The sequence below is a fragment of the Sciurus vulgaris genome, assembly GCF_902686455.1.
Source record: "Sciurus vulgaris genome assembly, chromosome: 1".
NCBI classification, from domain to species: domain Eukaryota; kingdom Metazoa; phylum Chordata; class Mammalia; order Rodentia; family Sciuridae; genus Sciurus; species Sciurus vulgaris.
In genome coordinates this window covers 28,181,064-28,205,922 of record NC_136461.1, presented here as the reverse complement: position 1 = coordinate 28,205,922, position 24,859 = coordinate 28,181,064, and the positions used below count along the sequence as shown (strand labels likewise).

The following is a 24,859-nucleotide window of genomic DNA, read 5'->3' as shown; positions in this document are numbered from 1 at the left end:
AAATACAGGAATCTAGCAGTTGTGGGCATTTATTAAGCATTTTTACACACACACTTTTTTTTTTAATTTTCAAATCACACACAGCTGCTCCTCCTCCATGGGAGGGGGTGTGAGCAAGCCTCCTAGAACCCTGTGGTGCCCTGTTCTCCCACACTGGCTCTAGGCATGCCTAGTCCTGTCCTACCCGATCTTGGTCTATGATCCCTACGAGGGCAAGGAAGGGAAGGGTGGGAATGTGGAGGAAGGAAGCTGCCCCACTCAGCCTGGGTCTGTATTCTCAGGGTGAAGCCATTTACAGTCCTAGAATCCCGAGTGGACCAGGAACGCAAAGGGCAGGAACACTGCCAGTTCTACTCTACTCTGATTTGAGTTTCATCAATAAAGAAGTGGTCCCCCTGTTGCTTCCTAATTCCAAGGATTTCTACCTACAGATAAAAAATAAAAGAAAAAAACTTATCCTTTGATAACTTCTGAAGCCACCTGAGTAACCAATAAAAGAATAATGATAAAAATCAGTCTATCCAGTGGATAAAATATTAGACAATTGTTAAAAACAATTATTTTAATTATTACTACAAGCCTATTACTTTTGAAAAATTCAATGATGTAACAAAATTGAAAAGAGTCAATGACTTAAAATTAAGACATAAAATTGTTTACCGTAATTACAAATACAGAACACAAAAATATAAACAAAAACCAATGCATGGCTTCACAAAATGCAGAATACACCAGAAGCTCACAGTAGTTCTTTACCTCCCAAGCTTTAGCTCCCACTGTGCAATAAATATTTGCTGTTCTTGAATAAGTACTGAGATTAGGAAGGAATTCATCTACTTCCTACTTTATTGTAATGAGATCATGTAACTTTCACAATGAAAAAAAAATTAAAAGAGTGTATATAAAAGTAAGATTGATTTCACAACCCAAAAACAGTGACATGGGGGAAGGGACTTTAATGTTCAGAGAAAGACATCAAACAGCAGATCAACAAATCGTGGCTACAAAAAGGAGAACCATGCTGTTTGGACTAATGGAATGTGAAGTTATTACCCCCAAAAGAGAATTATGTTCAATGCAGAATGATAAGGCTTATCTGTAACACCTCAACGTTTTCGACGACTCTGAAATTTGTAAATAGCTGGGGAATTCACTGTTTCTTTCTTCACCTTCACCCTCTGAGTTTTATCCTATAAAAGAATAAAAAGATGGTCGGTAAACAGAAAGAGGGTTTCATAAAACAGGAGGTTAACAAGCTACCTCTGAGAAACGCCCCCAAGATGGCCTTCCCAGAGTTCTGAAGAGAAAGCACCCTACTGTCTACACATCAACTCAGTGCGATGAGTTCCCTTTCCCTGATGAACTAGCCATGCACGGTCCTTGAGGAAATTGAGGAAAGAGGTGATTAAAAAATGGTTTTATTTAAAGTTATCATTTTAATTCTCTCACGGAACCCCAGTTGAGAAAGGCTGTTCTAAATGATCTGCAAGGCTAAAGAATTTGACATTTAGAGGAATGATAATACGAAAGAGGCATCTTATATTCCGTAGCTTTGCTATTTAACTACACAATGTTGTCTATTTTTAAACACCAATGAGTGACATGCACTGTTTTGTTAACCTGTTTAAATGTTACGGGAGCTGCTCATAAGCTATAAAGTTCATATGCTACCCGATCCTACCCTTTGCTGTTCCAAGGCACTGACTAATAACCCCCTTATTACCTTCTTAATCAAGGAACATTTCAACACTGTCAGGGCAACAGACACTGGCTCAAACCACTGCCCCTGAGGAGCAGACATTTTCACTGGGGTTGATTTACACACAGCTGAAAGCCAGTCTCAGTTAAGACCTTTAAGAGAAAAAAAAATCAAAGAAAAAAAAAGAGAGAAGGCCTAAGGCTCTCTCTCCTCACCTGAAGATCTTTGCGTGTTTGAATTTTCTGTGCAATAACAAACAATTCCTTCTCTCGTTCAATCCGCTGTGTCAGGCAATTATATTGCTTTTGCCTTTCTTTAGCTATCCGCTACAGAAGAAACACGAACATTTTCAATAAAACAATTATGGCAAAAATCAATTTAAATTATTTAAAAAGTATTTTAGTTCAAAATGTTTTAAGCTTTGAAATATAAGAAACTGATTCCTGAGCCACTTAAGCCCAAATGTGTAAATGGTTTCATCAACTCCCTCCCTACTCCAGAATCAGCACAGTATGATAACCATGAGGTCGTCAACTTTAGAAACATCACATTCTAGAGCTGAATAAGAAACTTTGGAGACTATTTTGTCACACCCTGTCATTTTGTAAATTCAGAATGAGGCCCAGAGAAGAAAGTAACTGACCCAAGGACATATGATTCACCTGGAAGAGTCTTCTGGACTCCAGAATTTTTTCCTGCCCCTACACTACACTGCTTCAACCCTTGTGTGAGGAGTTTGGTTACCTGACATGATGGCAGTGATGGACCAGTACCAGAAACCCTGCACAAAGTGCACAGGGAGCACCAGAAGGGCCACCTGGCAATGTGCTGGTACCAAAGAATCTTAAAACTCAAGACAGCAGGAGGATTTTTCCCAGCAGGGGTTGACCTGAGAATTCTCACCACTAATGCCTCTTCAAGATCAGTAGACTCCTTAAATTTTGGAGAATCACAGACCTCTGAGAAACTTATGAGAGCTTTGGGTTCCTTTCTGAGATAACATACAGGCTGAATATCTCTTATCCAAAATGCTTAGGACTAGTAGTTTTGGATTATAAAATGTTTTAAGCTCTGGAATATCTGCATGTGCATAATGAAATGTCTTGAGGAAGGCCCCCAAGCATAAACACGAAATTGATTTATGTTTCCAATGCCACTTATACACACACTGACTGAAGGTGATTTTATACACTACTTTTGACGTGTCTACATTTGACTGTGACCCATCACATGAGATCAGGTATGGAATTTTCCACACATGGCATCACATCAGAACTTAAAAAGTTTAGAATTCTGGAGCATTTGGATTTGGGGGTATGGGATTAGGAATGCTCAACCTGTGTATGTTTTTGTTTTTGTTTTCTGGGACTGGGGATTGAACCCTTTACTACTTTGCTACATTCCCAGCCCTTTTTGTTTTTTTTTTATTTCGAGACAGGGTCTCGCTAAGTAGCTGAGACTGACTTCGAACTAGCAATTCCCCAGCCTCAACCTTCCAAGCTGCTGGGACTGCAGATGTGCACCAGATGTGCCCAGCTACCCACCAGTAGTTTTTTTTTTTTAAAATATATGTATTTTTTTAGTTGTTGATGGACCTTTATTTTATTTATTTATATGTGGTGCTCCACCACTGAACCACAACCCCAGCCCCCAATAGTCTCTTTATAAAAATAATTTTGCTTTAAACAAAACAGTTGAATGAAACACTATTAAACAAAATCACAAGATCCAAACCCTCTCAACTTCTCAAAAGCTATGATGGCCAACTATTCTACATAGGAGTTTGGAATACTAATCTCTTTAGAGACTACCTCAGTACTTGAAAAGTAATTGAAAAAGACAACTGATTGATAAACAGGGTTATCACAAGAACACTAGTCAGCTAGCTCCTCTGCTGGGAGCGTCATCTACATACCAAAGAATATGACTGGCCTCAGACTTCAACAATTCACCGATTCTAGCACAGTCTCACAGCAGTGGTTCAGACAGCTTTTGTTTTCACTTTATTGCACAGACTGTCAAATTTATGGGATTACCCAATATAGTCAAACTAATTAGGGGTATTTATATTACTAAAGCAAGTTTAGCTGCCTCTGAGCTAGAGAAAGCTGCTGTGAAATTAAACATTGGAAGCAAAACTGATGCAGTGTAAATGATTTAAATCAAAACAGAACAGCTGTCTGCTTGAAACACATTGACAGCATTTTTTTTTTTTTAAATGAATCAGTCAGAAGTGAGAGTTCAGCTCCAGAAAGCTTTGAGGAGAAGCATGTCTTCTGCACAACCCAGTTACAATGCTGGAAAACACCAGAAGGAAAAGTCAATACAAAATTTTAGTTACAAAAGCAGAATATGAAAAGCTCTTTTAATATGTGTATTTACTGCTGAAAGTTCAATATCAAAACACTGTATGCCATGTTCCTTCATCTGCAGCGTCCCCTCCTTGCTCTGCACGTTAAAAATGCTGGAATCTATTACAGGCATTAAAAGTGCACCAGGCTGGGCAGGATGAACACAGTGGTGCACACTGTAATCCCAGCAACTCAGAGACTGAGGCAGCAGATTTACAAGTTCAAGGACAGTCTCTGCAACTTAGACCCTGTCTCAAAATAAAAAAATAAAAAAGATTTGGAGCCAGGTGTGGTGGCCCAGGCCTGAAATCCCAGCAACTTGGGAGGCTAAGGAAAGGATCATAAGTGTAAGGCCAGCTTCAGCAACTCAGTGAGACCCTGAGCAACTTAGCAAGAGCTTGTCTCAAAACTGAAACAAAATGAAAAAGACTAGGGATGTAGCTCAGTGGTCAACGTGCCCTTGGATTCAATCCCCTGTATCAAAAAAAAAAAAAAAAAAAACCCGGCACTGGGCACAGTGGAGCACACTTGCAATACCAAATACTCAGGAGGCTAAGGCAAGAGGATCACAAGTTTAAGGCCAGCCTTGGCAATAAAGCAAAACCCTGCTTCAAAAAAGAAAAAGGGATATAGCTTAATGGTAGAGTGCCCTTGGGTTCAATTCCCAGTACTTGGGGGGCCAGGGCAGGGGCAGATGGTAACAAAGGACAGGGGACAGGAAAGGGACTCAAACCCAGGTCTATAAGGCAATTTACTACACATCCTCCAATCTCAGAAAACCAAGCAACCCTCCTCCACTTCCAGCCCTATCGTCAAATCCTCCTTCCATTTTTCAAAAGGAATTTAAGAGTTTTCCACAAATAACATATTAAATGCATGGAAGGAAAAAAAAAAAAAAGAACCTTGATTTCCCCAAACTCCCATCTCAATAACAATGGAGAAAATTACCTTAAGTCCAGCCTGATGGGTAACTCCTTTCACTTTTTCCTTCTGCAAGGTCTCTATCCTGGGTCTATTAAAGACTCTGTCAACTAGTTCCGGGGCTGTTTGCAGGTGACTTGCAATATCAAACTCTTCAACTAAAATTCAAAACAATCCTTAAGGCACTGCCTGCCTAACACCAAGCAATAGAAAGTGCTATTGTACACTATCCCAGAAACCTTCAAACATCTCATACCTTCTTTTTTGGTGTCAAAAAAAAAAACATGCTTATTCTGTTGCTTCCCCTGGAAATCCAGTAGATGGAGCTCTGATTTTAGTCTTTCAATTTTCTAGAACACAGAATATGGTCTCACTTTAAATTGAGATCTTCTGGAATCTCAGAAGTAAATTTGCAAAAGTTTAGACCATTTCACATCATTATTGCCAGGCAACTAAGAATCTTTTAAAGGCAAGGAACACTAAAATATATCAAGTACCAACTACATGCCAACTGGGTTAGGCATTCCACAAAAACTTATAACACTTATAATAATACTATGAGTTAGGAAAGAAGAAATAGCCTCGAGGGGGTTATTTGTCCATAGTCATGGGGCCAGTAAACAGCAGAACCAGAATTCAGCCCACTTCTCTCTCATTCTCAAACACAAACTCTCTTTTTCACCATGATACACTTCTAAATCATTACCACAATCAAGCGAAAATTAAGTTTGTAAATGCCCAAAGAAATCAACTGATAACTTGAGATTTATGGATTTGTTTCCTCTCTTAACCATCAATGTATCAGAACAAAAAGTGAATTGTTACCTTAGCTTCTGCAACCCTTTTCATTTCTATATATTTGATATCCTGAGTTCTCATCAGCTTTAGCTGTTCTGGAGTTACTTCTTCCTTAGTTTCCTTAATAATATGAACTCCATCCTAAAATCCAAATTTAAAAGATATATTCCAATTAGAATAAAGTCACTAATAAGTTGTTGGCGTAGATCACTGTTAGAACAAAGACAACCAGAAACTGCATGTCACCAGTAATACAAGGCACTAGGCCTCCAAGGTACGTTTGAGGTAGCACCTCCACACATTTACTCTTAGTACATCTCTAGGTATTAGACAAAGCGGATACAGAAGCAGGAATGCATGCTGCAGGTTTGCCTTGGACACTGACCAAAAGCACCTGGAGCAACTGGAAAGGGCTAAGTTAAAGCCATAGATCCTTCTGATCCAACTTCTTCCCATCTTTATTTTCCAACAGTTGGAGCTCAAAACATCCACTGATTCACTAGGCACCCACCTGGAGTTTAACACGAGTCATTTTATAGTAGAATTCATCTGGATTTTTTTCAAGAGCCTTCTTCCGGAGAGCTCTGAGGAATTCTTGTTTTTTATGATAATCACTAAAACAAAGGTTAAACGAGGTCATCAGAAAAAAAAAAAAAAAAAAACGCACACACACACATTCAATGAGCAAACTTTATAAGCATCTAAAAGATCACATAAAGGGGGAAGTGCTGGAAATGATATAGGCCAAATTATATTGTATGTTGTTTGCCATATACAAATATGCAACAATGAATCCCATCAGTATGTTTAACTATAAGCACCAATTTTTAAAAAATGGTGGGAAAAAATAAAAATGCTAAGAACCCAGGAATAAATAAATAAATAAAAGTTCACATAGAATGAGTCTCACAAAAACCAAAGCGGTGACTGGATCTGATCCACACTCCACTGTCCCTGAGTTGGGCCTGTGTCTGTAGGGTCCACAATCTAACCATCCTCTCCCATCCCAGTTGTACCTGAAATTAACTGCCTTCACCCCACATGTCTTAGTGCCACTTATATCATTACAGGGAAAACAACAAACAGAGCAAATATTAAAACTTCCTAGACAGGGTGGTTCTGGTACCAGCTTCAGCAGCAAATAACAAACATGATTCAGAAACCACACAGTGCCATACAGGATAATGACTCAAATGGACTCTGGAGCCACACTGTGTGGTTCAAACCTAGACTCCATCACTTCTGGATAAGTAACCTTAGAAAATAAGTTAGTTAACAACTCTATATTCCAATTTCATAAATGAGTATGGCAACACTAACCTACCCCAGAAAGTTAAATGGACTATGACATTATGTATAATTTGGGGGAGGGGGCAGGGGGAGGAAGGGTACAGAGGATTGAACTCAGGGGCACTTGACCACTGAGCCATATCTCCAGCCCCATTTTGTATCTTATTTAGAGAAAGGTCTCACTGAATTGCTTAGCACCTTGCTGAAACTGACTTTGAACTCGAAATCCTCCTGCCTCAGCCTCCTGAGCCACTGGGATCACAGGCATGTGCTACCATGCCCAGCTAAAACTCTTGAGTTTTTAACTTACAGAAATCCACTTAATCCATTGGCACAGTTCATACTGAGAGCATAAGAAGGACCTCAGCTGACATGTATGGCTAGCAAATTACTATGTAAGTGTTTTGCAAATGAAATGCTAAAGATAAAGAATGGGTGTAATTGTTTTAGAAAATGTCTTCCAAGTCCATTATCACCCACGCTCAGTCTCATGAATCCATCTTTCACATTTCTTCATTCCACACCACACACATGGTGATGTAAGAGACTCAACAAATGGAATTTTAGATTCTATCTTGCACTTCAAGAAAAGGGAGAAAAGAAGATTCGGCTTTTGGTTCAAACACAAAGGCCAATCAAAGCCACTGTGAGAAAGCAATCTGCAGCAGCATAATAAAAAAGATTTACAATGCAACCAGTTAAATAAATAATGCTGTTCTGTCTAAACAAAAAGAGAAGTTTAGAGTCATAGAAAAATATTTAACAGGCTGCCAGAGCTGAAGCCATTTTTATCAATGGCAGGAAGTTATTCCCTGTTGGGTGCTTCGGCTCAGCTAGGGACGTTTTGAGCTTTCCTGGCAGCACCCCTACCAAAATGACGACTCACTCTGCCCGAAGTTTGTAATCTTTCTTTTTCTCCAGAAGGCCCAGATGTTTTCGAAAACCAGGCTGAAAGACAAAAGAAAAAAAGAGCACTTAGTTTCCTCAGCAAGCACACGCTCAAATCAACAGGACACCTGACAGGAACAAGCGTCTCTGGAGTGCTCAGTAAATCCATGTCCTTGGAGCCAAACCACTATCCTGCTCCTTTCCCCTCCCAGCAACTGGGTTCCGACCAGAATGAGAGGGACTGAGCAGACTCCAGGAGGGTCACAAGCACTGTCGTAGTAGGTTTCCTGGCCTATTAAGGACAGAGAGAGGCAACAATGACTCGGCACTAAGCACACAGTTGCCAGTTGTACTAAAATTACTACCGACTTAATCCAAGGGTTTATAAAATACTACGAAGGGAAAACATAGTAACAGGGAGGCAACTGGGTAAGGAAGCTAAATTTAGAGTTTGGAGACTTGGGTTCAAATCCAAGCTTTGCCTCTTAACAATCTGTAACCTTGGACAAGTCACTTAAGTTCTCTGGAGCTGCCAATTCCTAACTGTAAAATGAGAATAGTGCTTACTTGGCAGGGTCACGGTGAAGATTCATTGTGCCTCTGTAAGTGGTAGCGCTTGCATATGGCTTGTTACACACCAGGTGTCCAGCATGTGTTTACTGTTGTTGTACCTTTGGTACAAAGTACAAGAGAAAACCAAGTGTGTCAGAAAGTACTTTCTCTGACGCAGACTTGGATGGCATGAAGGGTATAAGGATTAGATCTTGGTATTATCTTTCTACAAGTTACCACTTGTGAGCACTTAATATATGTCGGGGTCTGTGCGAGAGGCTTTGGATTACATCATCTTAATAGGCTGCTATTTTTTTTTTTTTTTTTTTTCCTCTACCAGGGGTTGAACCCAGAGGTGCTTAACCACTGAACCACATCCCAATCCTCTTTGTATTTTATTTAGAGAAAGTCTCTTGTTAAGTTGCTGAGGTTGACTTTGAACTTGTGATCCTCCTGCCTCAGTTTCCTGAACCACTGGAATTACAGGAGAGCAATGGTTGATGATTTTTATTTTAAACACAGCAGTGGGAGGCTGACAAGTGGAAAAAGAAAACTCAAGGGACAAAAGAGCAAAACACCAGGCAGAAAACTTGAAATCTGTCATATCCACTTGCATGTACATCTGCATCACAGAAGGAAACCTGATACTGCATCTGAAATCTCACTGCCTCAATGAAGGGACTACAGAATAAAGTCCAAAGTACACAGGGAATGCTCAAATCAATGGGTTACCCAGCTTTCCAGCAGGGCCATCTCCTCTCTCCTCCCACAGAGATCTATTCCTGCTCCAGCAAGATCATGGTCAGCCTCGAAAGTCTTTTCCTTCCTCTGGCAATCCAAATCAACTACTTGCAACCATAACTTTGGATACACCATTTCTTTCTTTCTTTTCTTTTTTTTTTCACAGATTGCGTTTTGATTCATTGTACACAAATGGGATACATCTTTTTGTTCCTATGTTGTGCAAGATGTAGATTCATAACACTCCTGTAATCATACATGTACACAGGGTAATGAGGTCTATCTCATTCCACCATTTTTCATACCCTCCCTTCCCTCTCACATCCACCTCATAGGGATGCTTAAGGATTATATGAGACAATCCTTGTAAAACATGTAGGGCTGTGCCTAGCATACTGTAATGCTCAAAAGTGAGCTTTGCCTTCAAAGGTAAATTGTTCTCCAAGTCCAGCAAACTTCATCACGATGCTCTCTCATCATCTCCATGCCTCCCACTCATTTTCCTCAGTTGGAATTTTTCATGTGCAATCTCATATAAAGTTGTCATTTTATTCATTTTTTTTTTTTTTCCCCTTTGCAGTGCTGGGGATTGAAACCAGGGCCTTGCACTGGTGAGGCAAGCACTCTACCAACTGAATTATATCCCCAGTCCCTTTATTCATCTTTTAGTAGTCTCTGGATTCAAAACACCTGATATAATTTCTGGCTTTGCCACTTGCCAGCTATCCATGAGTTTTTGGCCAAAGTACTTAACCTATCTGAGCCTTTGTTCCCTTATCTATAAATGTGAGGAAATAGTAGTACCTACTTCCATGTAGCTGTTATGAATTAAATGAAATAATGACTAAAGCATTTTACACTTTTTTGTGCACTTCTACCTAGTATTAATTTTATTTAAAAAAAAATTTTTTTAGTTGTAAATGAACACAATACCTTTATTTTATTTATTTTTTATATGGTACTGAGGATTGAACCCAGTGCCTCACATGTGCTAGACAAGCACTCTACCACTGAGCCACAACCCCAGTCCCTACTATTAATTTTAGATAGGTCCACATATATTCTCCCAGAAAGGTGGCAAGTTATACTATCACTCCCAGCATACTAATGATCACTCCCAGCATACTAATGAGCACAAAGAAAGAGCACAATGTTTGATAAAGGCATTAAGCAGGAAAACTGAACCGTGGTCAAGAGACCTTAATTCTTTCCCATTAGTTAGCTGCACAACTGTAGGTACATTTTTCCCCATCTCTTTCCCAACTGCAAAACGAAGTTAGACCAGATATTTCTAGGGATCATTCTGAATCAGATATTGGGTGATTCCTGAGAATAGTCAAGTGGATGCACTGATTCTACGCATGATATTATTTCTCCCCCAATCTCTCCAGACACATTCTCCTGAAATCCCACAACTGTTGCCTAAATTTGGTGTCCGTGAATAAGCTCTCGACCTCAGTTTTCCCACCTGTATAATGCAGACAGAAAACACCATATGACAGAGTGAGGCCAAAACATAAGTGGCAGATTTTTGTGGATCACAAAGCCCACGCATAAAGATTAGTAAAACCATCTCTGCGGTCACAGCAGCAGAGGTGGGCGTCCGATGTGCGTTCCCATTCCAGCTGAGAACTTGTAGGCTGCCTGAGCTTTGCCTTCAACTTCTTCAGGGATGGCCCGGCACTTGACACACATCATCTCTTAAAGACCCACTGAAACTTCTCAGGATAGGTTTGATCAAGGTACGGAGCGCAGCGCAGCGTGCCCCACTCCCCCGGGGCCCCGCCCCCGCCACGTTCGCGTGGAACTACATTCAGTACCTACACACAGCGGGGACTGAGACCCCGGGAGCGAGGGGTCTGGGCGAGAGTAGCACACGCGGCCACAGGCGAGCCCTCGTGGGGCCTGTGCGGTCCTACCTGGCTTCGCTCTCGGTGTTCTCGCTGCCGGGACTTAGCCGCCTTGCGAAATGCCGCAGCCATGTCCGCTCAGTCCTGGAAAAGTTCAGCGGACACCACCAGATCCGCCCCTCCTTAAGCCTCCGCGTACACCGACCCTACCGGAAACCGGTCCCACCATCAGTTACATGGAACCGCCCACTTCCGCTTTGCAGCCTATCAGGAGCCTGGATTCCCGGAAGTATGTCTCCCAGCCAAGGCGACCCCCCGGAGACTGCTGCTGGGAGGTGTTGTTTCCTAGGTCTAGTCTCGTGACTCCGCGAGAGCCGGCTCTTATTCGCCCGAGCGGGTCCACGTACCGAGATCTAGCTTTAGCGCTCTCCGCGCGTGGCTACCTGGGAACACGTGGCTGGCACTACCCTCCAGCTGAGCGGGGCTTGGAGTGTGCGCATGTGCAGTCACCTACTGCTCGGACCCGATTGCTGCATTTCCGCGGCATATTTAAAACTAGGAGCAATGTGAATTTTACAGTGTACGGGAAAGAGCAGTCTATGGAAAGACAAGAGACTTTTAAGTTATATCTGACCAAGTCACTGGCTGTGTGACTTTGGGAAGGTTTTTTTGACTTTAATGAGCATCGTTTTTCTCACTCGTAAAACGAGGCTAATAATAGCATGCGCTTCCACCCTCTCAGGGCTGGCAAGGGCTCACAGTTGAACTGAGGAATCATAGCTGAGCAGCCTAGAATGAAATCACCTAATCGCAGTAGTTATAAAGTTCTGAGTTCCTCACGGAAATGACTGAAGCAGAGTGAGTGTCAAAGGCGGTACGATGTAATAGGACCATGAATCACGGAGGAGGCGTGTTCTGATCCCAGCTCTGCTACCACCCAAGGCTAAATTTGCTTTGTTGATCCTCATTCTCCCTATCTGTAGAGGTAATAATAATTACCCAGGATTGTTGTGAGAAATATAATAAATATCCCAGGATTGTTGTGAGAATTAAATATGTTTTAAGTGCTTAATGCTATGATCATCTATTAGTTTCACTATAAAATTGAGCTATCAGTTATTTTTATTATTACTAAGCCTCTTTTAAGTCTAGAGAGTTGGACACAGCAAAACATCCCAGAGGTTTTTGATTTCTTTTCCACTATGTGAAACTGAACTTAAGCAGGTTCTGTAATTTCATCCATTTTTTATTTTCATTACTTAATTCCTTTAGTACTTTGAACTATTATTTTTTTTATTTGTTCTTTTTAGATATACATGACAGTAGAGTGTATTTTGACATATTATACATACAGGGTACAATGATTTTTTTATGACAGTGGCCAACCTCTCTACGTGAAGAGCTCTAGAGAAACCTCCACAGAGTCCCTGAAGGTGCCAGTCCAGCAGATCACTAGGCATGAAAGAGTAAAAGTAGGCTTGAGGCTCCCTCTCTTACTCAGACCAATCCATTCCATCTTACAGAGTGCTACTTTCACCTTCATCTTCAATAAATCTATACTTTGCCTGTTTAAAAAATAATAATAATAAAAGTAAAAGTAGCTGAGATCTGCTGTACGGAAAGTTTTTTCCTGCCTCCCCATTTGAGTCTTGCCCAACTAGGGTTACATGAATTAATGAAATTCCATCTCATTTGTCACTTACATTGGCAGACAAGCTCCTTCCTGATCTGGCCTACCTTTCTAGCCTCATCTCAATTAAAAAGATCAGCCATCAATTAGTGAGCAGGTGGCTACCCAGCCACATCCCCCAAAGAATACTTTGTACCAGTAGAGCCAGGAGAAGCCTGCTCTGGAGGTGAAAAACTCGGGAGCAGCCCTGGATTAATTGCCCATCTACCACATATTGGCTTGTGATTTGGAACCCCAGTGTCAAAATCTCTGAGCCTTGTCCTTCTCTGTAATATGATGATGATAATGACACTTCATGTGGATTTTGTGAAGACTAAATGTAGGAATGAGCAATCTAAGCAGGTACCCTGCAAACAATCAGCATTTAACCATGTTAGTTCTCCCTCTGCCCCCGTGCTCTGTGAAAGTCACTTTTTCCACCCTGTTCACCCACAAACCCATTGCCAGACTTGAGATCACAAGGAAGTTTCTGGACGATTTGAAAGAGTGTGTCTGCTAAGCCCTGAGGCCTGCAAGAGCTGTAGGCATTGCAGCGGTAAGGGTGAGCAATACACCCAGAGAAGGAAGAACGTCTTCTCACTAAGAGGAGGAGGGCTTGTGGTTACAGGCACCAGAGAGTGATTCAGCAGTCAGAGGAAACCACCAAAGGCCTGTCAGTAATCACCCAGGGCCTCCTTTTGAAAACTTCAAAGGTGAGAGAACAGCTGCAGGACCCTGAGCATAAGATAGGGAAAGGTGTGTGGGGACCTTCTGGGTGGAAAAGGGACAACCAGAACCTACTTACCCAAGGCCCTTCATCCAGCACTCAGGGGCTGCTTCCAGCCCCGGCTCAGACACACCTGTTTCCCAGGGAGGGGTAGAGGACAGATGGGGAACAGGAACAGGGAGTCCATGTGGCTGATCCCTGAACTCCCTGGGGCACATCTTCCTGAGCCAATGGAAATAAAGTAAGCAGGGAAATGTGAACCCACTGGGGAGCTGGAAATGGAGATGGGAAAGGACACAGTTCCCCCTGCCCTAGGCCAGTCTCCCTTCCCCAGATTGGCCCTAATTTTCTCTGGCCTCCAGACTACAAGTCCAAGCAGCAGAACCTTAACACTTGACAATTAAATGGATGGTGTGGGGGGTGGGCACATACTGAACACCTACTGTGTGCTCACATCTAGTCCTCATAACAATGCTGAGACATGAGGAGACAGGTTTACAAAGGTCAAATGACTGCAGGTGATCTACAACCTATTGGTTAAGCTTTTTTTGGCGTAAGGGGCTTTGACATTTGACAGGCTGGATTTGAATCCTGGCTTTGTTATTATTAGCTATGTCATCTTTGACAAGCTAATCTCTCTCTGCCTTCCTTTTCTCATCTTTAAAACAAGGATAAAATATGTATTTAATAAAGTTGGATAATTAAGTGCATTCATATATATAAAGTGTTTAGAAACTGGTACAAAATAAGTCAGGAAATACTGGCTCTCAGTATTAGGCTGTTCAGCAGAGATTTGAGTCATAAGAAAAGAGATCTCAAGACTCTCCTTTTATCTGGCACTGTATTGCTCACTCCTACCCCCTCAGTTTCTGAAGACTCCTCACTTTACCCTCCCATTACCCCAGAGCAGACCCCTTCTTGCTACCTACTCCAAGAGGAAGAAGAGTTTCCCTTGCATCCTTTTGAGCTGGGAGTTCCTGTACACCTTCAAGACAAATCCCAGAGAAAGGGCCCACCCATGGGCTGGATGTTCACTAGAGCTGGTAGTCCCAACTGGGGAAGTGGGGGTCCATATTGAAGTAGTATCATTCATTCGTATTTATTAGGTGCCAGGCACTGGAGTAAGTACTGGGAATGCAGTGTTAAACAAAAAGGGCCCAATACACCTACAGCAACAACAATAAACAAGCGGTTATTTAATTTTGAAAGGAAACCTGGAGTGAAGGCTGACTTGAGCCCCAGAAATCAGGCACATGATGCAGAGGGGAGGGTCGTCCAGAGCCCCAGCCTGGGAGGGTGTTAGTGCCTGCAGTGATAGCTTGGCAGGAATCAGCTTGGGGTGGGGGAGAGCCTCTGTAGGCACCTGAATCTCCACTGAGATGCTGAGTTATTTCCAGGGTTAGTTTGTTGTCCCTTGTTTTGCAAACAGCACAGCAGAGCCTCCTCCCTCCTCCCCCACCCTCCCAGACTGAGGCTATTTATTCCTAGTGACAAGCCTGAGGATCCCAGGGGGGGTGGCCTCAAGAACCTGGAGGGGCTCTGTGTCCCTGGCAGGCGCCAGTCCTCCCTCCTGGGCACAGGGAGGAAGCCCGAGGGTCAGAACTGCAAAGGTTCCCTCCCCTCTCCTCCACCACCCCTGCAGCACCCCATCCCCTCACACCCATGCCAGAGAAGTTCATGGGGCCAAGGATTAGGGTCTCCCTGGGCTTCAAAGGTCAAAACTATTCCTGGGCACTGTGGATACAAGCAGGACTCCTCAGTGCCAAGGTGCACTTGGAGGTTTGTGTGTGGGCGGGTGGTTACCAAGGTTTTTGCCACTTGGAGGTATGGAATAAAGCCTTTGGAAGGTGAAGGCCTCGTTGAGGGGGCAGGAAGGGGGAACCTCTCTTCACCCGTTTCCAGAAAACACCTTGATCCCACTAACAGGGGCCATAATAGCAGAATCAAAACACTGTTTCCCCCAGGCTGCATTAAGGCTACCTCCCTAAACTGGGGTTTGGTGTAATCCCTGGGGATAAACGTGGGGGGCAGGTAAGAGGCGAACATGAGGAGAAAAAGGACTCCTGGTCCCCAAATGGATCCGCGTTCGCACCCCTTGTCTGGGATGGCACGCCGGAGCCTCGCGCGGCTGCAGGGGTCGCGGCGCGGACCCGGAGGGCAGCGGAGGCTGCAGGGAGGGGCGGGGCGGGGCGGGGTCCGGGCCGCGGGGCAGGCTGGAGAGCCAGGTTGGGCCAGGCGGTGGGGCTGCGCGGCCGCGGCGGGCGGCGCGGCGGGGGCGGGGTCTGGCCCCGCCGCGGGCTGGGGGCCGGGGGCGGGCTCCGGCGGGGCGGGCCCGCGCGCACTTCCTCGGGAGGCCTGGGGCCGCGAGCCCACTCGCCCACACAGTCCTTTCGCAGCCGGCTGCCTCGCCGCGCTCGTTCGGCCGCGCTCGGCTCGGCCCGGCCCGCAGGTAGGAGCCGCCGAGGGACGCCGGCCCCCGGCTCCCGGCCCCCGGTCACATCCGCGCCGCGCGCGCCCGCTTCGAGGTGAGCGCCCCGCCGACCCGACTCCCAGCCGGAGCAGCCGGCCCCCCGCACTCCGCCCGGGCGCAGCTGCCCGCGAGGGCTGAGCACAGCTGGCCCCTGCTCCTGCCCCTGCCAGGTCCAATCTCGGGCACCCTGGACGCGCCGAGCCCGGGCGAGCACCCACTGGGACTGCCCGACTCGGGCCGGGGTCCACTGCGAGACGGGGGCGGGGGAGGGGACCAAGTTTAAAATGGAAAAGCCCTGGAGAGACCCCGAGGGTTGGAGAAACTGAGGCTTCCAGAAAGCCCGCTGGGGCGAGAGAACGACCGAGACCCGGGCAGGAGACTAGAGACCATTGAAACGAGGACAGAGACTGAACATACAGAGTTGCCGAGCGACCGACCCGAGGCATGGGGCAGACCCGGATTTTGTGCAGCATTTTAAGAAAAAGTATACATATGGCCCCTGTGAACACAGAGCTAGGGCTCTTCCCAGGGCCTTGGAGGGCCCTGAGGCTGAAGTTTTATTACTTTGCTGCTAAGTCGGCAGCTCAGGTCTACAGAAACTGAAGAGAGACTCAGGCATGCTGAGATGCTAAGAGACAGAGACTGAGAAATGGGGGTGGTGGGGACGAAGACATTCAGCCCTTTAGAGACATTGAGAGACCAAACCAGACTTGGGTGTATGGGAGAGGACCCACTGGGAGACAGCCCCTCAGAGACAGAGAGTCCCAAACACAGAGCAGCTGAAGTGTGCTCCACACAAAGGTGTTGAGTGGAGCCGAGCTCGGCACAGAGACAGAGAGAATGGAGGTGGAGAGATCTGTGCACTGACAGCTCCAAGACAGACCCGAGAGATCCAGGCCTGGAAGAGTGGGAGGCAGGGCTGCAGGGAAAGGTCACCAGTAACCAATCCCCCATGAGGAGAGGACCTGAGTCAGTAAGATCAAGATCAAGAAGTAGCCCCATGCATGCATGCAGCCACCAAGACAGCCCCAGCTTATTTTTAAACTCTAATCTTGGACGAGCTGCTTCAGTCCTGGGGGACCCAGGGTGAATGAACTGTTCCTCTCCTGTCCCCAGAGCAGCTGCCGGATCCTGTTCCCCACCCCCTTTCCCCTAAACTGCTTTGACTTCCAGGGCCTGTGGGGGAGGAAGGGGGAGAGCAGTTTGGGGTTGATGCCCAGGTACAGGGTTGGGGGTGGGAGGACTTTAATTTCTCCCCTAAGTCTCCTGTCAACTCCTGGGAATTAGGGGAGGGGTCTATTCTGATCCTGACTCACAACTGTGGGGCCTGGCCAGGGTCCTCCTGGACAGTGAGGACAGGGGACAAAAGGGTTGAGCAGTTGGCATGGCTAATTGGAAAGGCTTCTGGGTGTCTTCCAATCACAGGGCTGGCAGTTGGGGAGGAGAGCCAGGCTCTGGTGTATATCCCCTGCCCTTAAAAGCTGACCCCTCCACCCACCACCAAATATTTCTAGAGAGAAGGAAGAGGAAAGAACTCCAGGCCGGGAGGCAGGAGACCTGGGCTCTGATACCTGAGCAATCTTGGCCATGCCCCTGCCCTGTCTCTGGCCTCCTTGTGCTCCACTCTAAAGCTGGGACGACATTCTGTTCTGCTTGCCTTTTGTGGGAGCGAATGAGGTGATGGTGGGAATGAACCTTGTGGAGGGGTGGAGTAAAATAGAGGTGTGTACACCTGTGTACCTGCTGAGGAGTCTCACAGTTTTGTTCCCTGGCATCAGGGTGACAGCTGGTCCTGGTGGTCGCCACAGTGAGAGCCATGGGCCTGGGACCCCCTGTGCTTTCTCTGGGCCTACACTGAGAATGCCCAGGTCACATCCCAGGCCAGCTCCCTGACCCAGGTCTGCATGAGACCTTCTGTCCGACCACAGTATTGAGCAAGGGGCTCATAGTAAAAATACAAATAGCTACCATTTTCCAGGAATGTATTATCTACCAGGTGTTCTTCAAAGATCACCATATGTAAGCCTGACAACAACCCTAGGAGTTAGGTGGTAGTAATATCTCATTTAATTAGATGGACAAAGAGGCTCAGGGCACCTAAGTGACTTGCCCAAAGTCACAGTATTCAAATCCCAGGTATTTATTCCCTAGCTCAAGCCTCTGTACACTGTATACCACACTGTTATCCAGCCATTCTGAGCTCCAGAAGATTCACTGTGTGTGGTATGTGTGTCTAGGTCAGGTGGAGGGATGTGTGTTGGTGGGAGTAGGGGTTGAGAGCCAGCTGGCAGATCCAGCAGTCTCCCCTGAACCTCACTCCCATACCAGCCAGAAAGGAATATAAGACTGGCTTTTCCCTTTCTGCTTCAGCCCCCCAGCCTTGCCAGGGAATGGGGGAGGGAGAGGGATGGGCAGAGACAGGTGGGCCTTGATGGTGCCCTTCACTGTGTCCTCATCAGAGCCCAGCTGGATAGACTAAGGGAATGGGGGATTCTGGGAAGGAAACAAGCCACACCCATACCCTATTTGGGGTGCCCCTGTCTCAGAGTGGTGACTGGCTCTCAGGGGCGGATCCAGGGCTAGCCTGGGCCTGGAAAGGTGGTTGCTGCTGCCAGCCAAGCCAAGAAGGAAGGAAAGGGCCGGAGTACTCACTGAGGGGCACTTGGCCACATACCACCTGCGGGGGCCCCCTGCTACTCAGCCCAGGCAGTCCTCATATGCTGGGCCAGAGTGGCAGCGAGGGGCTGAGGAATGGCAGCCTCCACCCCATAGCATGGCCCCTACCTTAGGAGTCCCACTGTGGAGATCCCAGCTCTGGTGGCCTCATGCCGGGCCTGGAATGTGAACTGGGTGTTCTCCCTCTGTATGGAAGGGAAGCTTCAAACCCGAGCCCCAGAGGAGTCAGGGCCTTCAGGCCTGGGGCATTTACTGGCGCCTGAAGTCTGAACTCCAAGCCAGAGCAACGCTGTGGGTGAGAATTTCCCACTGGGCTGGCTGAGAAAAAGGGCTTTTCCTTCAACTTGAGCCAGGGCCGGCTCTGGGGACTGCCAGTCCATGGAGTCTCGGGAAGGGAAGGGGGTTGGGGGGTTCCTTCGTAGTCTCTTTAACTTCCCGAGGCTTATCTCCTTCCTATAGGTCCTGGTGGTTGTCCACCACCTAAAATCCCGGCCCCTAGAGAGCAGGCCTCATGGTGGAGGAGACCCTGAGTGACAAGCTCTGACTTTGGGCTGGAGACTGGAATCGGGCAGCCAAAGGGACTGGGAACCCCACTTCCCTACTGCCCCCCCCCCCCCACTCCCCATGCTCCTGTTCCAGAGGCAGCTGTGTGGATGACCTCATCCCACAAACATGCTTTGTTCCTGAGAAAATGGAAAGTGTCTGAGGTTTGGTGGGGGGGCTGGGTGTCTGCAGCAGCAGCTCTCAGGGTTCCCCTTGTCTTACTCCCCACCCAGGAGGGGGTTTGACTGAGGAGAAGGGTCTCTACTAGCTCCTGCTCTCACCCTTTCCTCCCCCCATCCTACCCCAAGACTCAAACCCAGAGACTCAGAAAAGGTGGGAAAGGGCTGTCTCTCCAGCGGGGAGAGAAATCATGAAGGGGGTGAGGATCTTGGGGCTTTGAAGAGTGTGTGCCAGGAGAGATGCCTGGCAGGAAGTAGCAGGGGCACACCAGGCTCTGTCTCCAGTTCCCCTCTGCTTCCTTATTCATCTCATTTTCTCTTTTTCTCCCTTTTGTTGGCAAAACCTGACATCTGGCCCTCTGTGCTGTCACAGCTGCTGCAGATGTTGCCGCCAAGGCTGCCCAGGCTGGTGTGACCAGAGACACAGCAGGGGTGGAGGGGAGTGAGGCAGAGGGTCCAGCTGGGGAAGCTCGGCTGTGTCCAGCTTGCAGGATTTCCTTCCTGCTTAAACCTAGACTGAGCCTCTCAAGTTCTTGTTGCTTGGCTGATTCTCCTGGGAGAGGAGGACTGACTTCTCGCACCAGCTCCATCATTCATCCGGCCTCCACTATTCATCTGTCCAGCCTCCCTCTACCATTCCATCGTTTCCTGGATCAGGAAGGAGGCCCAGAATAACATTGAGCTCCCCAGTTCAGAGCCCTAGTAAAGGTTCCTTTATCTGTATTCCCAGAGCCCCTTTCTGGAAGTCAGAAGGTGACTGCTGCCCCTGCTTCTGCCACCCTGGGGACAGTAGGGACACTGGAGGCTAAACTCAGTCTGGGGCAGGAAATGAGTCACTGACCCAGGAAAAGCCCCCTCCCCTTGGATCTGCCAGGGCCTAGATAAGAAAATAACTTCTGCTTCCTGGTTTTTTCCTGACCTCTTCCCACCCCCACGGTCAAATACAGAAATAAAAATGCAAAACTCCTAGGTTCCCAGAAGGGCCCCTTTCCCATCTCTACCTGCTCTGTCTGGCATTTCCTAGCTTGGTCTCTTGTTCTTTTTTGAATGCAAAGAGTTCTTGCCAAGGGCTAAGCTAGGGCCCCTCCAGGTGACCCTGCCCCACCTTGTGTTCCTAACAGGGCTCACTCACACCACCACCATGAGCGAGGCATTTGACTGTGCAAAATGCAGTGAGTCCCTGTATGGCCGCAAGTACATCCAAACAGACAGTGGCCCCTACTGCGTGCCCTGCTATGACAACACCTTTGCCAACACCTGTGCTGAGTGCCAGCAGCTTATCGGGCATGACTCAAGGGTAAGGACCAGACCAGGCAGGGCAGGAGTGGGGTGGAGGCTGGCGGGAGGGGGCAAAGGATGGATCCACCAGGACTGGGCGCCAGTGCCCCTGTTGTGCTCCCCACAGGAGCTGTTCTATGAGGATCGCCACTTCCACGAGGGCTGCTTCCGCTGCTGCCGCTGCCAGCGCTCCCTAGCTGATGAGCCCTTCACCTGCCAGGACAGTGAGCTGCTCTGCAATGACTGTTACTGCAGTGCCTTCTCTTCACAGTGCTCTGCCTGTGGGGAGACTGTCATGCCTGGTACGTCCCCAGTGGTTCATCCTTGTGTGGAAACTGGCATGCCTGGCATCTGTGTAGGATCTTTGTACATCCTGATACATAAAGGCTTGGCATTGGTAGAGACCTGTACACTCAGCTTAGTCCTAGAAATTCAGTGTGTGCAGAAATTCAGTGTTGTGCCTGAATGCTCCAGGGAGCTTACTGTGCACAGGGATTGGCATCTCCGAGTCTACACATGAAAGCTTGGCAGGTGCAGAAACTGATAAGCATGGTACCTTCCTGAGGGCTCAGAGTGTGCTGGACCATTAGGCCGGAATACACCTGGGGTAGTATCATGTTCAGGTAAACTGACATGCTTAATACACACCTGGGGGCTTAGCATGTGTGGAGACCTGCATGTTTGATACATATAAGAGCCAAGCACGTGTGAGACTATCATACTTGGTGCATTGGGGCTTAGTGTGTTCAGGGATTAACATGTATGGGGACCTGCATGCTTAATAGCCATGTGAGGACTTAGCATGTGTGGAGAATGGCATGCCTAGAACATACAAGGACTTAGCATGTACTAAATCCATCATACCCAGGGCATTAGAAGTTGGAGTAGGCAAAGATTTGTTTGCCTGACATCTGTGAGATCTTGTGTGAATGTTAAAATTGTATAAGGGTTTAGCATACACTGAGACAACATGCCTATTATGTGGAGGCTTGATGTGTGTTGATGGTCATCTGAAACATAATGGCTTAACATATGCCAAAAAACTTTTTCAGCACTGGATATTGAGCCCAAGGGTGCTTTAGCATTGAGCTATATCCCTGGTCCTTTTTATTTTGAGACAGGGTTTTGCTGAGCTAAGAGACTAGCTAAGTTGCGAGGCTGGCCTCAAACTTGGCAATCTTTCTGCCTCAGCCTCCTGAGTCGTTGGGATTACAGGCATGGTCCACTGCTCCTGGCACCAAAACACTTTTGACCAGTTTTGGGGGCCTAGCACATGCTGAGCTATCATGTCCCATGTTGGAGAGAGGTTAGCACATGCAATATACATTATATACAGTGGAGGTCTTGCTGCATGTGCCTAGACACCTCCCTACTCAGGCTGTGGGAGCCGTGGGGACATCCTGGGTGAGGGGGTAGTGGAAACTGACCCTCAGGAGTGTGGCACAGCCTCTGAGTGGGACTCCTGTTCCCCACAGGGTCCCGGAAGCTGGAGTATGGAGGCCAGACGTGGCATGAGCACTGTTTCCTGTGCAGCGGCTGTGAGCAGCCACTGGGCTCTCGTTCCTTTGTGCCAGACAAGGATGCTCACTACTGCGTGCCCTGCTATGAGAACAAGTTTGCTCCTCGCTGTGCCCGTTGCAGCAAGGTGGGGGCTGTGCTAGTGGGGTTGGGGTAAGACCTGTTGTGGGGTGGGAATTCCCACTCCCCCCGCTGAAGGATGCTGCCCCCACAGACGCTGACCCAGGGTGGAGTGACATACCGTGATCAGCCCTGGCATCGAGAATGCTTGGTCTGCACTGGGTGCCAGACACCCCTGGCTGGGCAGCAGTTCACCTCTCGGGATGATGATCCCTACTGTGTGGCCTGTTTCGGAGAACTTTTTGCACCTAAGTGCAGCAGCTGCAAACGCCCCATCACAGGGGGGACAGGTGGGTAGAGTACAGGCAAAAGCATGGATGTGGTATTGGGTGAGGCTGAGGGGCAGGACTGCCCCAGATCTGCAGAGCTAACCTCCAGCCTCCCTGCAGGACTCGGTGGAGGCAAGTATGTGTCCTTTGAAGACCGACATTGGCACCACAGCTGCTTCTCCTGTGCCCGCTGCTCCACCTCCCTGGTGGGCCAAGGCTTTGTGCCGGATGGAGACCAAGTGCTGTGTCAAGGTTGCAGCCAGGCAGGGCCCTAAGCCAAGGCGCCTGGGCCTGGGCTTTCTCAAACCAGGGCTCCAGGACTATGGCTCCTTTTCTGAACCACTTAAGACCCAGCCCCTTCCCAGAATGGGGCTTCCCCTGGGCTCCAGGATTCAGTCTCTTTACTCAAATGTACTCCAACTGGTACTCCCTGACCCAGGCCTCCGAATCTGGGCTCTTACAAAACCTCTGTGATTCAAGCCCCCTCTCCAAGTTTGGGGTCCAGAACTGGGCCCTCCCTTAAAGTCAGGGTTCCCAGACCAAGATCCCTTCCCAAATCAGGGATTAGACCCCAGCCCTCCAAACCTGGACTCTGGGACCTAGGCTCCCTTAAATCAATACTTCTTTCTGTAGATTTTAGGTCTCCTACAGGTGCCCAACAAGTCCTCCAAAGTAGACTGTATTCAGGCTGACCCCACCTTCATCCCACCCCTATTCCCAGGGCTGGGGCTGTCTGGGCAGATCAGATAACTGGTTAGAGGGTCTTAAGGTACAGAGTACTTCCCAGCCCTGCCCATCAAGCATGTTCCCATTTTATTTCAGCTCATTTTGCCCAGAGATGGGTAAAGGGGAATTTGGCTCACCCCACTTCCAGATTCTGCAATAAAGCAGTGTGAGGAAGCACAGGCCTCAGTGTGTTTGTCTGGGATAAAGGATGAAGGAAGGTTCCTTTGCAACCTAAAGCTCTTGTAGACTTCTTGAGGGGGATGGGTGGGGGCAGGCCATGGAGAGGGAAGTCTCCCCAGGAAGGGGATCCCCGCTCAGCTACCGTCCCTCTCGAGCTTGACCTGCCTCCTCCCCCGCTGCTGGCAAGGGCTTTCCTTGTGAGGAAGGGAAGGATTGGGGGGATCCCAGACAGGAGGCCTGTGGCAGTGGGATTTCTTAGTTTGCTACGCACCGCCCCCTCCCCTAACAATCCTGTTCAAATCCTGCAGTTGTGAGCACTGGGTCCCCATCCCCAGTCAGGCCCAGACCCTAAACCCCCTTCCCCCTCTTCCCAAGGATTAGAGGGGGCGGCCCGGGATCGCTCTCGGCCGCACGTTTTTTGCCAAAAAAGGCAAGGATGCAGCTGCACGCGCCGCGGGAACATCTGGATCCGATTCCCAGTATGAATGGGTCATGGCCCCGCCCCCCCAACCCCCCCCCATGATTCAAGGGAGGGGGCGGGAAGGAGCGACGGGGCTCTCCCCGAAGTGGGGAGATGGGGCGGGGTGCTGCTCCGCTTGCCGGGCGGCCTATGCCCCTGGCTGCAGCCCCCGCGCCCCCAGCAGTTGCTGGCCGGATTAAGCAATGTCTGCCCGAGTCAGTTACGTGCCCCAGGTCTCGCCCGCAGCCTCCCGGGGTGGAGACCCTGGCCCCGGCCGGGAGAGGCCGGGTGGCCCGCCCCGCCGGTCGGCCGGCGGAAACCGCCTGATTGTATAAATGTGGTGTAATGCGGCGGGCGTTAGTACTTGCATTCCACAGAGGTGGAGATTTCCCAGAGTGAGTTGTCCAAAGTCACACAGGTAGTCGGCGGAGATCCGGGATTCTAGTCCACTTTACACTGCCTCCCCCCCCCTCCCCCCGGGCCCAGCTGGAGTCAGCATGCCGATGGTGTGGTTGACGTTTTCGACTAATCTGTATGAACACCCAACGCGTGTTTGTAATTAATAATTGTAGTTTACTTTTTTGTCTATTCCCACCGGCGGGAGGACTGAACTCGCGCCTGCCTTGCTCACCCCTCCTTCTCAGCTCCCGGCGCTTACTACATGTTCAATAAATACTTGTTAAGGAAGAACAGTCCAAGCATAGAAAACAGCTGGTGAAAGGCCTGGAGGCCTGAAAACATCTGGTGCTTTGGGGAAGCAGCAAGTAATTGCACTTGGAGGAAGTGCCAAGAGAATAAAATGGCAGGCTGAGCCCAGGTCGTGAAAAGCCAGATGCCAAACAAAACAGACCTCACCCTGTGGGTAAAGCAGCCAGTGGAAATGTTTAAGCAGTGAGAGGGTCAGAGTTTTAGAGAAGATCACTCTGACTACGCATGAATAATAGATTAAGGGGT

General features: G+C 47.8%; 2 protein-coding genes across 2 annotated transcripts; one reads left to right on the top strand and one right to left on the bottom strand.

The window, feature by feature from the left end:
• Nucleotides 1-534: 534 nt before the first annotated feature.
• Nucleotides 535-11,424, bottom strand: UTP11 (UTP11 small subunit processome component). The gene is made up of 8 exons (XM_079138999.1): nt 11,160-11,424; nt 7,946-8,007; nt 6,281-6,383; nt 5,797-5,910; nt 5,228-5,321; nt 4,999-5,129; nt 1,915-2,025; nt 535-1,190 (listed from the first exon to the last, which is right to left on the bottom strand). The coding sequence occupies exons 1-8, from the start codon at nt 11,220-11,222 to the stop codon at nt 1,107-1,109; spliced, it is 762 nt and encodes a 253-aa protein (XP_078995125.1). The 5' UTR covers nt 11,223-11,424; the 3' UTR covers nt 535-1,106.
• A 4,302-nt stretch (nt 11,425-15,726) lies between these two features.
• FHL3 (four and a half LIM domains 3) lies at nt 15,727-23,440 on the top strand. Its single transcript, XM_079113814.1, has 6 exons — nt 15,727-16,011; nt 20,476-20,651; nt 20,760-20,934; nt 22,108-22,277; nt 22,365-22,560; nt 22,660-23,440. The coding sequence occupies exons 2-6, from the start codon at nt 20,496-20,498 to the stop codon at nt 22,812-22,814; spliced, it is 852 nt and encodes a 283-aa protein (XP_078969940.1). The 5' UTR covers nt 15,727-16,011; nt 20,476-20,495; the 3' UTR covers nt 22,815-23,440.
• The last annotated feature ends 1,419 nt before the right edge of the window (nt 23,441-24,859 follow it).

Excerpts from the sequence above, each read along its gene's own strand:
- UTP11 (XM_079138999.1), bottom strand. The coding sequence starts at position 11,222 with ATGGCTGCGGCATTTCGCAAGGCGGCTAAGTCCCGGCAGCGAGAACAC. Across the intron at positions 8,008-11,159 it reads AACACCGAGAGCGAAGCCAG|CCTGGTTTTCGAAAACATCT; the intron begins GTAGGACCGCAC and ends TTTGTCTTTCAG. Across the intron at positions 1,191-1,914 it reads AAACACGCAAAGATCTTCAG|GATAAAACTCAGAGGGTGAA; the intron begins GTGAGGAGAGAG and ends ATTCTTTTATAG.
- FHL3 (XM_079113814.1), top strand. The coding sequence starts at position 20,496 with ATGAGCGAGGCATTTGACTGTGCAAAATGCAGTGAGTCCCTGTATGGC. Across the intron at positions 20,935-22,107 it reads TGGGGAGACTGTCATGCCTG|GGTCCCGGAAGCTGGAGTAT; the intron begins GTACGTCCCCAG and ends TGTTCCCCACAG. Across the intron at positions 22,561-22,659 it reads CCCCATCACAGGGGGGACAG|GACTCGGTGGAGGCAAGTAT; the intron begins GTGGGTAGAGTA and ends GCCTCCCTGCAG.